General features: G+C 38.4%; 2 protein-coding genes across 2 annotated transcripts; both read right to left on the reverse strand.

Moving 5' to 3' along the window:
* Positions 1-7,076: 7,076 nt before the first annotated feature.
* On the reverse strand, positions 7,077-9,178 carry gpr65 (G protein-coupled receptor 65). The gene has a single exon (XM_085144388.1). The coding sequence runs from the start codon at positions 8,155-8,157 to the stop codon at positions 7,192-7,194; it is 966 nt and encodes a 321-aa protein (XP_085000514.1). The 5' UTR covers positions 8,158-9,178; the 3' UTR covers positions 7,077-7,191.
* A 25-nt stretch (positions 9,179-9,203) lies between these two features.
* On the reverse strand, positions 9,204-11,605 carry LOC146496225 (G-protein coupled receptor 4-like). Its single transcript, XM_085144389.1, has one exon. It carries the CDS (start codon positions 10,924-10,926, stop codon positions 9,985-9,987), a length of 942 nt encoding a protein of 313 aa, XP_085000515.1. The 5' UTR covers positions 10,927-11,605; the 3' UTR covers positions 9,204-9,984.
* Positions 11,606-13,753: the final 2,148 nt, after the last annotated feature.

Here is a 13,753-nt window from a genome sequence, read left to right on the forward strand (position 1 = left end):
TTACAGAACAGAAACTGCAGTTTTAGGCACTGAATGATTTTTTTTTGGGCATTCAGTTTTATTTACCTTAATAAATAAAAAAAACTTTAAAACTAGTTTTTGACAGAGTTCTAAAATGTTTGTATATATTGTTTTTATGATGGGTGGTTTAATACAACACTATTTCAGAAAAGTGTTGCAGAAAACTGAAGACCATGGTCTTCATGCACATGCACCTTGCTTTAAAATAGCTGACAGCCCTAAAAAAGAAAGAAAGAAAGAAAGAAAGAAAGAAATGCCATGGAGACAGGTCAGTGAAGAAAGAGAAATTATCTGCATTTAACAATTGGTGTTATCTGTGGAACTTTCTTTCAGATAGTGATGTGACCTCCTCCTGCTGCACTCCTTTTCTCTTTTGTCTTTCATTGTCTCTCTGTCCCCTTATCTCAATGGCTTTCCTACACATAATGAATCACCAGCAGATTTTAATCTCACTCTTGAACATTATTGCCCTGTGTCATTCATTAGTCTACTTACTCATGTGTTCAAACAATTAATCAGAGTCGTCTATATTGTAGAGGACGGTGAGCTCATTTGATGGACGCGTCTGTGTGTGATTGAGCTGGTAATAAAAATGCCCTACAATAAGACTCACAAACCAAACATATAAAGTTAGGTATGTAAAATCTGACACAGCAAAAATGCTAGAAAATAATATGCAGCATACTTTCACCCCCCACACACTTACAACACGAGAGAAACAACATCAAACTCAACATAAAACTATAAAAAAGAAAAGAAAGCAAAGAAAAAGATCCTCATATTGTCTCACTTTTAAATATTATAATATTTTTAACAAATTCTTAACTTTGTGTCTCAATTGAATATAATAAGGATCTGACGTGGGTACGGCAGCATGGTATACATGTACACGCTAAGGTTAATATGCCAAGTCACACATAGAAAAGTGGATGAATAAAACACAATTTACCAAAACACAGTGGGACATAATAACTTTACAGTAATTTTACATTGACTCTTAGAGGGATCAGGTCACTTCCTGAAAGTAAATTTTATTTAAAATGCTTTAAACTCAAACAAACAAACAAACAAACAAACAAACAAACAAACAAACAAACAAACAAACAAACAAACAAACAAACAAACAAACAAACAAACAAACAAACAAACAAACAAACAAACAAACAAACAAACAAACAGTTTCCCCCAAAATTAAATAAATAAGTAAACGTTCTTAGCGTGATGCTTACATCTACTGACAGTATACTTCTAAATCTCGCAGTTGGGGCATCATGATGAGTGGATTCTTAAATCTGGCTTCACCCAAAGGCCTCCTTTGTCTAAATGGTCCTAAAGGTAGGTAAGAATAAGGTTGTGGGGATGTTTGACTTTGATGTCTATTGAACTGATATGTGATTTGTCATTTTTATCCCTCAGAGTCAAACAGTCATGATGCTGCATAATTAAGAGTTAAGAGTAAATATCATGGTTAAATGATATACCTTTGCCAAGCTTGTGGCTCTGTAAACTGCTACACCTCATTTCCTGTTCTGCTGCCCCTATAATGGCCACTAGATGGCGCAGTCAGGGTTAAATTCATTGAAGGTTAAATTGAATTTGCGCACACAAATGTGTTGTTTGTTTTTGATGCTGCAAACATTAATGAGTGGGACTAATGGACATCCAGGCTTTTAAACCTTTCCTCATGCCAAAAGCATTTCTTATGGCTGCAGTTTTCCCTCATGCACAATGACATTTAAGGAGACTGTGACTGATGTCATCCATCAGCGTTAGAGCGTGCATGAATGTCCATGAGAGCATGCGTATCCCATCCAAAGCGGCCAATAACATGCGTGGGCACACATCCTTATCTGAGCAAGGGTAATCAATGGGAGGATAGCGGGTCTGAAATAAATTCACACACTGTTGTAAGCAGATCCAGAAGATGGATTATAATGGAGAAATCTGCTCAGTTTCCTTTCCGTTTGCAGATGTTTAAAATGACCATGAATGACTCACAATGAAAGCATCAGTGGAGGTCAACACTTTCCCTATTTATGTATCATATCTTTACAGTCATTTACAAAGCAAATCTGCAGTCTAGACTGCGGCTTTTCTCCAACTTAAAATTTTGCCCAGCAAACTATGTGACAGAGACAGACCTCATGTTCATTATTCAGAATGGTTGGAATATCTATGACATTTTTGGTAATTTCCCAACAGCATGAGTGAGAAGGTAGAAGTCACATTACTATAGCTAACACAACCTAAATTGTAATAATAACTTTTCATAAAAGCTTACAGTACAGTGTATTTAGCCTTCTATTTCTGGTCTGACATTTGGACTAGCAAAAAGAAAAATTCCCAATAGTGATGTGTGAGAATATTATCACCAGATGGCAGCGTACTACATCTTGTGCTACATTATCTGTAGACCAGGTGCAATGCACAGGCACAGATAAATGCTAATTAGTAACACGCAAGTGAAGTAGGAGAATTTCACCCACCATGAGCACAGACTTCCTGGATGAGCTGTCAGGACAATGAACTGCACATCATGCCAAATTATTTCTGAGATAACTGCAGTACAAACTCTCCAAAAAGGACAATGCTACAAAGCTTTTAAAACGGGAGTCCATTGACCTTGACGCTATAATAATGCTCTCCACGTTATGAAATAAAAATGTTTACAGATTAGAGAAATTATTTTAAGTGACAATAACTGGCTAATTTTAACTGAAATGCCAGCTAGACGGATCCTCAAGTCCATGTTGGTGTAAGTGCGCTCTGTCTCCTAATTTAAATGCTGCATTGACGAGCAAATTTCATTTTACTTGAACTCAGTATGATTAAACCAGAAGATAAAAACAAACAAAAAAATATGTAGGCTTAATGGAAGTGAAAACAGCAAAATAAAACTTTAAAAAGAAGTAAACCACCACTGAACATTCACACACACCCCCAGCACAATTTAAATTTGGGAACTGCACCTGATGACCTGAGAGGCCTGATTGGTTATAGACACTGAGAGAGTCAGAGATGTATTTGGGGACCAACTTCTGTATTGAACTGGGAACCAATCAAGTGACTTCAATACTGGGGTAATGTGGAAATTACTGTGTATGTGTCATGATTCTGCCGGCAGCATGCAGAATTCTTTGAAGTTTTGGATAATTCTGCAAATAGACCTTTACAGTAGTGTAACTTGCTTAATATAAATACATGGAACAATTTCTCATAGTTACTATTAGAGCAGACTTATCTAACTTTTGATATATTTTTAAGTGATAGAAAGCAGCTATGGCAACCTGAGATCATGGTCCAAAACAATGCCATGGTTTTTGACTTGAAAATGATATGCAGAATTTAATTCCCAAAAAGCAATTCATTCAAATTTAAAGCGCTAAATTTATCACAGTGAGTAACCAGTACCAGCTAAAGGAATATGCAAATTTTCCGACATTTGAATTGCTGGTTGTTTCCTCTAACACGCTTTCATATGAGACAAAAAAACCCCAACCAAACAAAAACTACTATTTGATAGATATTTCATATGTTGCTCATATATCAAATATGTAGTTTATACAAACAAAGTTTCACTTCAAGGAAAGAAACAGAATTTCATCAAATACATTAAACTAATACATAAAGAGGGCTCCACTACAGTACTCATAGGTTGTTTCCCCTACTTGAACATGTGATTATATCTTGCCTCCGGGCTTTGTGGGGTTATTTTCAGAACAAATACTTGTGAGGAAGAGACAAGTGTGAAAGTGCTAAAAGCGACTGGAAGGATGACACAGAAGAAATGTTGGAGGGAGTGTCAGACAGGGCCTAGAGGAGCAGAGCAAGCTTGACATAAAATATCACAGGAGGGAGATGTGAAACCTGCATAACGACTTGCTTGACAACTGAGATAATGAAGTAAAGTGTAATATGATGTCATTTATACAAGTCAAGGAAAAAAGGTGTATCACAGAGATAGCTACACTCTGTGGTTACTTACAGGTACACCTTGCTAGTACTGGGGTGGACCCTTCTTTGCCTTCAGAGCTTCTGTCTTCATGGCATAGATTCAACAAGGTAATGGAATCATTCCTCAGATTTTGGTCCAAACATGTGTGGAGACAATTCAAGACATCAGTTTTGAGATAAACTGAACATTGTGACATGAGTGTACCCATGATGGGCACACTGTGGTAATAAAGGAATAGGCACGGTCAGCAACAATACTCGGGTAGACTGTGGGGTATAATTGGTGCTCAGCTTGTATTAAGAGGGCCAAAATCTGACAACATTGCACCAACACCACCAGCCTGAGCAGCTGATCCAAGGTCGGATCAATGAATGCTTTCTTCTAGTTTACGCCGGAAACATTTGCCCTCTCTTCTGATGTCTAGTTTTGGAAAGCCTCAGTTTTTTGTTCTTAGCTGACAAGAGAGGTACCCAGTGTGGTCTTCTGCTGCTGTAGCCCATCTGCTTCAAGAGTCCACAGGTTGTGCATTTAAAGAAGCTCCTCTGTATAGTTTGGTTGTAACACATGGTTATTTGAGTTGGTGCTATTTTCAGGTTAGGTAGAAGCTGTTTGACTGTCCTTTGACAACAAGAAGCCATTTTCACCATTTTCATTTTCTAGGTGAAAATGGCTTTTGTTATTTTTTCAGATGTTCTGTGAACCTGAGAAATGGTTGTGCAGGGACGTCACAGTAGATAAGGAGGTTTGAATTTCTCACATCAGCCCACCTGACACCAACAACCTTATCACATTCAAAGCCACATATGTGATCTACTGTCCAGATGCTCAGTGTGAACTTCAGCAGGTTGTCTTGACTGTGTCTAAATGCCTAAATGCACTGAGATGTTGCAATGTGATTGGCTGTTTAGATTAATGATGACTAGATTAATAAGTAATTGAACAGGTGTACCTAATAAAGTGTCTGGTGAGTGTATATGATGGGTTTAAGTGACACTGCACGAGCTGTCTAAGCCAATAGTGCCAAAAGAAATATCTAAAAAAAACAACAACAACTCTAGGGTTTGTCAGGTGGCCACAGGCTCTTTGTCTGTAATAAGTTCTTTCTTTTTCCTGTCACCGTCTATAATGTCAGCTGACATCAATCAAGCAGTACAGAAATTTATTTGTTAGAAAGCACAAGACACAGACCAAACAAAAAAAAAATTCTTCTGCTTGGGTTAAAAAAAACCCAACACAAGAAAAAACACTTTATCAGCTAATGGAGCACGAGTCTGTGAGGTCATGTCAGGGGGGCTCATATCAAACTGAGAGTGAGGTCACATTTTTAAGTGAAAAATTCATTTCAGTTCAATTTTATTTCTGTAGCTTTGAAGAAAATGTGTCTGAGAAAGATGGACTAATTAGGGGTAACTGATTTTACTAATTAATGGTCTACATAAGTACCAAGAAAAAGAGTAACCACAAAAAAGGAGACCTATCTCAGAATAGAATAGGATAGAGTGCATGTGCATGTATATATTACCTTGAGTACTCCCATAGTACACCTGCAAGCCACAGCTTCCAGCGCTAGGATTGGTCAAAGTGTAGTTATACTTCCCGACACACTGATTCAATGCTAGCTTTCCAAATGCCAGTAAGGTGGACCCTCACATAATGGGAGCAATTTAAGCCAAGCTGTCAGCGGTCTTCATTGCAGCACCATATCTCAGTTTGCACTGCTTCATCCTGTTACATTTTTGTACAGTCAGACCACCAGTGCAATTTACAGCCTCATTTATCCATCATTCCTGAGAGAGCAGGCTGTCTGACACGTGCCACTGCTGAAACGCTGCCAACATCCAGGCAGAGGTAGGGCTTCACTAACAAAACCTATTGATCCAGAGGTACTTGTCTTCTCTGATGTGCTTACTTTACTTATAAAGATGCCAGTCTGTTACAGAGTCAAGGGGAACTGAAGGTGAAGGCTATTCAGTGATAGGCGATGCTTATCTGATAGTCTGGATGGAAAAAAAGAGGCAAAAAGAACACTCAGGTGGAGCACATGCACTTTACAGCTTTGTTGTTGTGTAACAGCAACCCGAGGAGTGTGTCACTTTAAATACATGTGGGGAAAAAAAAGCAAAGCCTTCCCACCGAGCACCTTTGAGTTTTTATCATTTTCTTTTCTTTCTTTTGAACAACACTTACCATCATTTTTTTTTTAAGATTTGTCTGTGGACATGTGGATTATCACCATCACAATCTTGTTTTTCTGAAGTTTTCTGAAACACACAAGTGAAGTAGGAGAATTTCACTCACCAACACATGAGCACAGACTTCTTGGATGAGCTGTCAGGACAATGAACTGCATATCATGCCAAATTATTTGTGAGATAACAACAGTGCAAATTCTCCAAAAAGCACAATGCTGCAAAGCTTATCTTTTAAAATGGGAGTCCATGGATACCGACTCACTGTTGGTTAAGAACTCAATCGGTCATTTGGGGGAGCTGCACTTCTTCTTTTTTCTTTCTAAGTTTTCATGCTCACATTAAGATGACTCAACTCCCATATGGATACCAGCAAATCTGCCAGAGACTAGGATGCTAAATGAGAACAAACACTGACAAATACTTCACAAAGTTCTTTTATTTACACTGCTTTCAGTTAAAGTTTAAGAGTGCAAAAATGAATATAACATTTACTCTGACAATTGAGAAAAGTGCATTATTTGAAAAATAATCATTTTAGATCATAATGTTGTGTGCGTGGTGATGGAAAGAGAAAATTTATTTTGGTTTGTTAAATGCAAATGTTCTTTCCACATGGCACCTGACCCAGACAGTTGTCTGACAGAAAATACAAACAACGTGACTAAAAAGCTGAAGTGAAACCACTCCGACCAGTAACTCGCTGATAAGAGACAAAATCAGATCAGCAGTTGCAAATAAGCACAGGCATTTAAATATCTCTTTTCCAGTCTTGTTGTGCACTCACGGAAGTAGTAAGTCACTGCTAAGGATTTTTATCTGTGTCAGTAGTCACTGAGCTTTATTAAAGTAAAGAGCAAACATTTCATCAGTTTTATGAAATATAAGTTATGGGATAATAAAAATGCCTTTCTTGTTAATTTTTGGCCATGCTCCACCAATCCACAAAGTTCAGTAAAATTCTGCTTGGTATTTTTTTTGCATAATCTTACTGACAAAAAGTCTTATATGCCACAATCCCTATGGTTAAATAGGTGACAGAATTCCTCTCTTCTTTTCCTGCAAAAAGAGAACAATCTGACTGGCACATGCCTGTCCTGTGCTAGTAATGAAGCAGTAAAGCAGTGGGTCGGCAAGACAGTTAAGGCTTGATAGGGCAACGCTGATCTTGTAGGGATAGAGGATCCATGCAATGTTCCTGCAGTCATTAACCAGTATGCGAAGAAGCATCATGACATGAATAGGTCCGAAGCAGAACAAAAGGCCAAGAAGAACCAATGTTAATAGCTTTAAAATCCGCTTTTGTTCCTGCTTGTCAGTGGCCTGATTGGATTTTACAGCTGTGCAAATCCTCCAGGTGGAAAAGAACACTAGGAGAACTGGTATAATAAACCCCAGAAAGAAGCGCATTACATTAGCCCGGAGGAGAGTCGCTGACAGCGGACTAAAAATGTCAAAGCACACTGAAAAGTTTTTCTTTTCATGGTATGAGTCCTCCCAGGAGATGGTGCTGGTGTTGAAACAAACCACCAACAACCAAATGGTAACAGTGACTGCTGCTGCAGTGCTAACTTTCCTCCACCATCTGCACTTTAATGGGTGAACCACTGCTAAGTAGCGGTCAACCGCAATGCAGCAGAGGAGAGCTTCGCTGGTGTAGAAGTTGGTGAAGAGAATATATATGGACAGCACACAAACATAACGCCCATGGATCCAAACTCCTCGCCACAGGAAGTCCAACCAGAGAATAAAACAAACAGTGAAGGTTAGGTCACTCAGAGCCAGACTGAACAGATACACACCGAGCTCGTTCCTCCTTCTAATGTGCTGCCAGGACACGTAGAGGAAGAAGGTGTTGGAAGGGATGGCGATGGCGATGACAGCCATGTAGAACAACAGAAATGAACTTCTCCTGGCTGCGTCGTCGACCAGGTTACATTCTGAATGATTACTGGTCAAGGTTGAGTTTTCCATTGTAGAGGTTGTGTTCATATGCTTACACCTTGTAGAAAAATAAGGAAGCAATACATGAATGGATGTAAATACATAATACCTGTAAGAGTCTCTACCAAGTTCACAAACCTGCCACGTGACTACATCTCAACTCATGAAAGGACTTTTTAAAGTTTTCAAGTCTGACACCACTGGGGACTACAAATTATCAATGGAAAGTGGAAATGGAGAACTCTACCTATGCACTATTTTTTTTAAAAAGTGGAAAATTTACTTTTTAGAAAGAGTAGTTGAAAGATGCTGTTGAGTGTAAGCCCTTTTGTTTTGGTTGTTTAAGATTAAAAGGCAGAATGTTTCAATTGTGCGGATTAATTTGACATTCAGCATGAGTGTGAGTCAACCTTATGCAAGTGCAATTAAATTGTTACAATAGTCTCGCCTTTGCAGCATTGGGTTGTTTACCCAGTGTTTTGAGTTCATGGAGTTTTTAGTTTTGTTATATTTAAATATTTTCTATTCGCTCCTAGTTTGCTTTATTTGCTCCGACCCCACTATTTCCTTAGTTACCATTTATTTTTGTTTATATTGTTCTATATATATTTTCCCGTTTAGTCTTGTTCTCAGTTCCTGGTTGCTTTAGAGTTTTCTTTTTCCTATGTCAATTCCCCTGTAACAAACTCATTCGTGTCCGTTTCCCTGTTATCACGTTTCACCAAATACCTTACTGTAAAACAATTTTCTGTCAGTGTTACAAGATTTGTTTAGGCTTTGGTTGTGTGCTATTTCAGATTCAAATTATGAAAATGAACAAGCTTGCTACACTGGCACTGTGTTTCACTTTTCCTCACAGTTACATTATATTATATTACATTATACTGTCTACCACGAAAAACATGTGAAAAGTTGCAAATACAACTTTTCCTAAGTACTCTAAATTCTGAGTTATATTTCATTGAAATTGCAACATAATAGAAAATCCTAAGGTCACATTTTTATTGCAATGGAATTATTTGATAGGGCTAGTTATATATATATTTTTTATAGTATTCCTTTAAACCATAAAATCATATTAACAAAGTTCTGTATCAAGTTGTATTTCCACTCAAATTTCTATAAATTCTTAGCATAAAACCAATAAAACAGATGAAAGGCTGACGTATTCTGTTTCTTCATCTGCACCGCTTAATCGATCTGCTAGAAAGAAGAGGAAGGGTCAGCAGTTGCTGCATTTTATCCTTAACAACTGTATCACTTACTGGGTGACAGGATATGACAAAACAAACTACAGAACCAGGTGATTTTAATTTAAGCCCATATGAAAGTGTGTGTCTGTTTGGCGTGTCAACAGACATGAACTCAGGTAGAGGTGATGCCAATAATCGTCCCATAAAGTGATAGATGTCTTTTCAGCTTGTTGTTTGAACAGCGCAGATATGGCTTTATGGTTTTGTTTCAATGACTGCACACTCTAAAAGAACAAGTGCTTTCATTTATTAGTATCTCATGGAAGCATGAATAGCTGTCAAGTGTTATAGATACAAGTGGTTAGTAGGAAAATTCCACAGTGTGCTTCTCTTTGTGCAAAACCACACTCAAATATTCAAGTGCAGTGATACACAATTATACTGAACACTGGATCAAAATGAAACCATTAACATCACAGCCAAATATTTCAAATTACACAAATCACAGTTAAAATTAAACATCACCTTAAAGACAAATATTCATAAGAAATAAAAAAAATAAATAAATAATATGCCTAAACTTAGTTCACGTGTAGGTTACATATAGGTTGCAGAGCCCCAAATAATAATTAGATTTTCATTATATTTACATTTTATGTTTAAAGAAGGGGAAAGAAATCATTCAAACAGAGCTATCACTGTGCTTTCCACGCATAAAAAGCCAGCTCACATTTTGTGCAGTTTTCTTAATCTCTGTCTTTGCGCTCTCATTGATTAGACAGTATATTTTAGGATCCAGTGTACTGTTTAGCGTTGTGGTGGCAACTGTCACCATGAATGCACTTTTGAGCCTAGTTGCCCAGACGCAGGTCCCAGGCTCCAGTATAGCCCTGAGCAGCATGACCAACTGGTAGGGCATAAAAGACACTATGTAGGTTAGAAGGAGTAGCAACAACAGCCATTCCACTTTCCTGCGCTCTTCCACTTGGATGGAGGTGTTACGTTTGATAGAGCGCATGATGTTATGATAGCAAAAAGTCATGATGAAGGTAGGAACCAAGAAACTCAAGGCGAACCTTGTAAGGGCAACAGCGGCATCTTCTTGTGTCATGGGTATGTGCTGATCACACAAGTATCTTGAAGCTTGCAGCGCCCCCATGTGGTGAAGTAAGACAATGTGGATGGCAATCTCCAAAGCCCAGACAGCTATACTCACAAGCACTGCTGTCCTCACCTCCCTGATCCAGTTAAAGTGGAGTGGGTAGACCACTGCCAGATAGCGATCAGCACAGATGCAGCAAAGGAGACCAGAACCAACAAAAAAGCTGTTGTACATGATTACAGCCATGAGGTTGCAAAGTTCGTCACCTATGTGTTGCCCCATGGCCTGTACTATCCAAATAGGCAGAGTGACTGTGTATAGTAGGTCAGAAATGGACAGGCTGACAAGATAGACTGCCATGCTGTTCCCCTTCTTCATCAGCATCCAGGCCACATACAGAGACAGGCAGTTGGCTGGAAAGCCCACACTAAAAAAAAGAGTGTACACCGTTGGATACATCTTCCTCTGCACCCATGAGTAAGCCGTGCATGAGTTTGTGTTGTTGATGATTGTCAAGTCCATCCTGACACAGCGGTGACTGAAGCCCGAATGGGAAGCTCATTCGATTCGAGATCTGAAAATGCAAATAATGGGGAAGTGTTGTTGTGTTCAAAATAAAAACAGTGTTTGATGATTTACGGAAGCTGTCCTGTTTTTACAGTACTAAGTGTTGAGAATAGATTCCTTAATGTACATCAGCGTTAAAGAGAATATATTGTGATCGCTTGCAGCATTATAATATTGTGGTAATGGGTGTAAGGATACAAAATAGAAAATAGGCCTGGGATGGGAACAAAGAACTGAGGTGCAGGGCAGAAGGACAATCAACCCCCACCCCCAGGGCATGAAGCAAGAGTTACTGAGGGTGAGGGGCAGACAAAGGGCAAACGGACACTACCTTAAAAGGAGGTGGGGGTCAGGGTGTCAGCGCCCTTGGCCACTGTACTAGTGTATTTCCATTGTGGGGGTGTTTACTGTAGGGGGGGAGGAGACCAGAGGTTATAACTGTAACTGCTGTGTGGAGTTCTTTAGATCAGCCTTTAGCATAGGACTGCATAGGAATGCAGTGTGCTGATCTCCAGATGCATCTGTAAGAATAATGGGTAATAAAAGGATTGTGTAAAACATGGAAACATCTCAGAGTGATCTCTACCAGGACCAAAAGAATCGCAGAGACCGGCGTTGTCTCAACATAAGCAAAATGTGCTCATCAAGTTTCTTAATTCCGTGTCTGAGTACAGGTGAATCTAAAATCCCACAAATGCAACAGAATTAGAAAACACTTCACAAGTATATATTTGTGTTTTTTTAAACCGTGGGACTGTTCTGAATGTGCCAAAATGTATCATTTACTTTATTAGAGTGTCCCCATTCTATACACATTTGTATAACTTTCCAGGAACAGCATTTGCATGTCATGGTGTTCTGCCAGTGTAGCTCAGAGGATTAAAGTGGGATATGGCCATTGATGGGAAAAGTATAGACATTCTGTACATTAGTGGAAGTATGGATACAAGTGTTAAAAAATACTCCAGTAAAGATTAAAACACTAATTAAAGTACTAAAAAGACCCACTGCCCGTGGCCATCTTCCTGTAAAACTCCTCCATCTGATACACTGTAAACACTGCAACAGTTACATCCTTTTTGCACATGCTCTTTTCTACTCTGTAATAATCCTGTTAACGTTCTTGATATTTATTTATAATCAACTCTGTCAATCCTTGATATTTATTATTGAGTGACCTATATATATATATATATATATATTGGGCCATTGCTTAAATGTCTTAAATGTGTAACATATGCTATTGTTAAATAGTGTAGTCTGTTTCTGTTACTGTTATTTATACTGGAGCAACTGTAACCCACATATTTTCCTTAGGGATTAATAAAGTATGCTGATTCTGATTGATTAATTCAACTTCTGAAAGTGAAAAAGAAAATAGGAATACTGAGTTTATTTAAGTCTAAAATTTAATTTTGATGTAGTGAAGTAGATTTTGGGAAGGATTTTACCCGATGTCCGCGAATGCAGCACTGACATCCACACCTTCCCAGCTGATAATTAGCGGCCTTATAAGAAACAGCTGCGCTTCACTACGCACGGAGGCATTTGGCAGTCTTTTCCATCTAAGGTGGCCAAGAGCGTTGAGTGGTTAAGCATTGCAGAGCGGTTTGATTTCTTCAGGAAAGCCGCTCATTTTAGTATTGCCCTTAGAGCAAGGGCGTAGATTTGGTTTTGGCACTGGTGGGGACGTATGATTCAACCCTGCCCTGTTTCTTTTTTTTTTGCTTCGTAATAAAAAGAGGAGAAATATACTTGCCTACATATGCTATTCTACATGCTTTTAAACCATTTAAAATCACAATTCATAGTTTTATATGTGAATTATATAATGTTAAATTACTATTAAACAAATGACTAAGTATTTTTTGGATTTAGTTTACTTCAGCTATATTCCATATAAATCAGGTATCATACAAAAATAAAAATAGCTTCAAATACAGTCATGACAATAAAAGAATATGACTTTAAGGACTTAACAACATTACTCAGTTATAGTACACCAACATCTCTGATACATTAGCACTAATGGGACACTGAATGACCTGGTGGTTTTTGTCCATAAAACTACTCATCTAAGATTACCACAAAGTAAAAGATCTCTCAGCAAAATTATGCAACAGTTTAGGCACTATTGCCGCTATCAAATCAGTGAGCTGGGATTTTTTATTCTAAACATGAACTACTGTTACAGCAACAGACATGGACTACTGGTGTCCCACACAACAACTCAATGTCAACTATGTGAAGGAGCCAAACACATGCCTTCTCCTCTCGTTAACTGAGATAAACTGCTGGCATTTTTTTTTTTTACATCTATACTGCCCAGTCTCTCCTGGTGGACATACAGCAGCATTGTTTAATCTCATTTGAGTCATTATTAACCTTACCCAACTTTTTAGTCTTCTGAGAGCACTGAAGCTTCTTTCAGCCTCAGTACATGTGTTTTATCCTCAGATTACAATTATTATTCTGTGCTTGATGTGCCTCACCTTTGGCCCTGGCTCTTCCCCTCTGACTGCACTAGGACATATTGCCACCTGATAAAATAACACATTGATTCGTGCCATATAAAAAGTGAGACATGTCAATTCAGATTCTTTGCCAAATATACACTAATGAATCAATTTACATCAGCAGCCTAACAACTGTCATGATAATAAATACTAGTTAATCTATAGCACCAAAACATTAGTCACTCACCTGTGACCTCGCCTCTTCACCTCTGTCCGAGCTACAACATGGCAGAGCTGCCTCTGTCACCTGATAAATAACAATGAGA

Source organism: Neolamprologus multifasciatus, chromosome 19 (genome assembly GCF_963576455.1).
Source record: "Neolamprologus multifasciatus chromosome 19, fNeoMul1.2, whole genome shotgun sequence".
Classification (NCBI taxonomy): Eukaryota; Metazoa; Chordata; class Actinopteri; order Cichliformes; family Cichlidae; genus Neolamprologus; species Neolamprologus multifasciatus.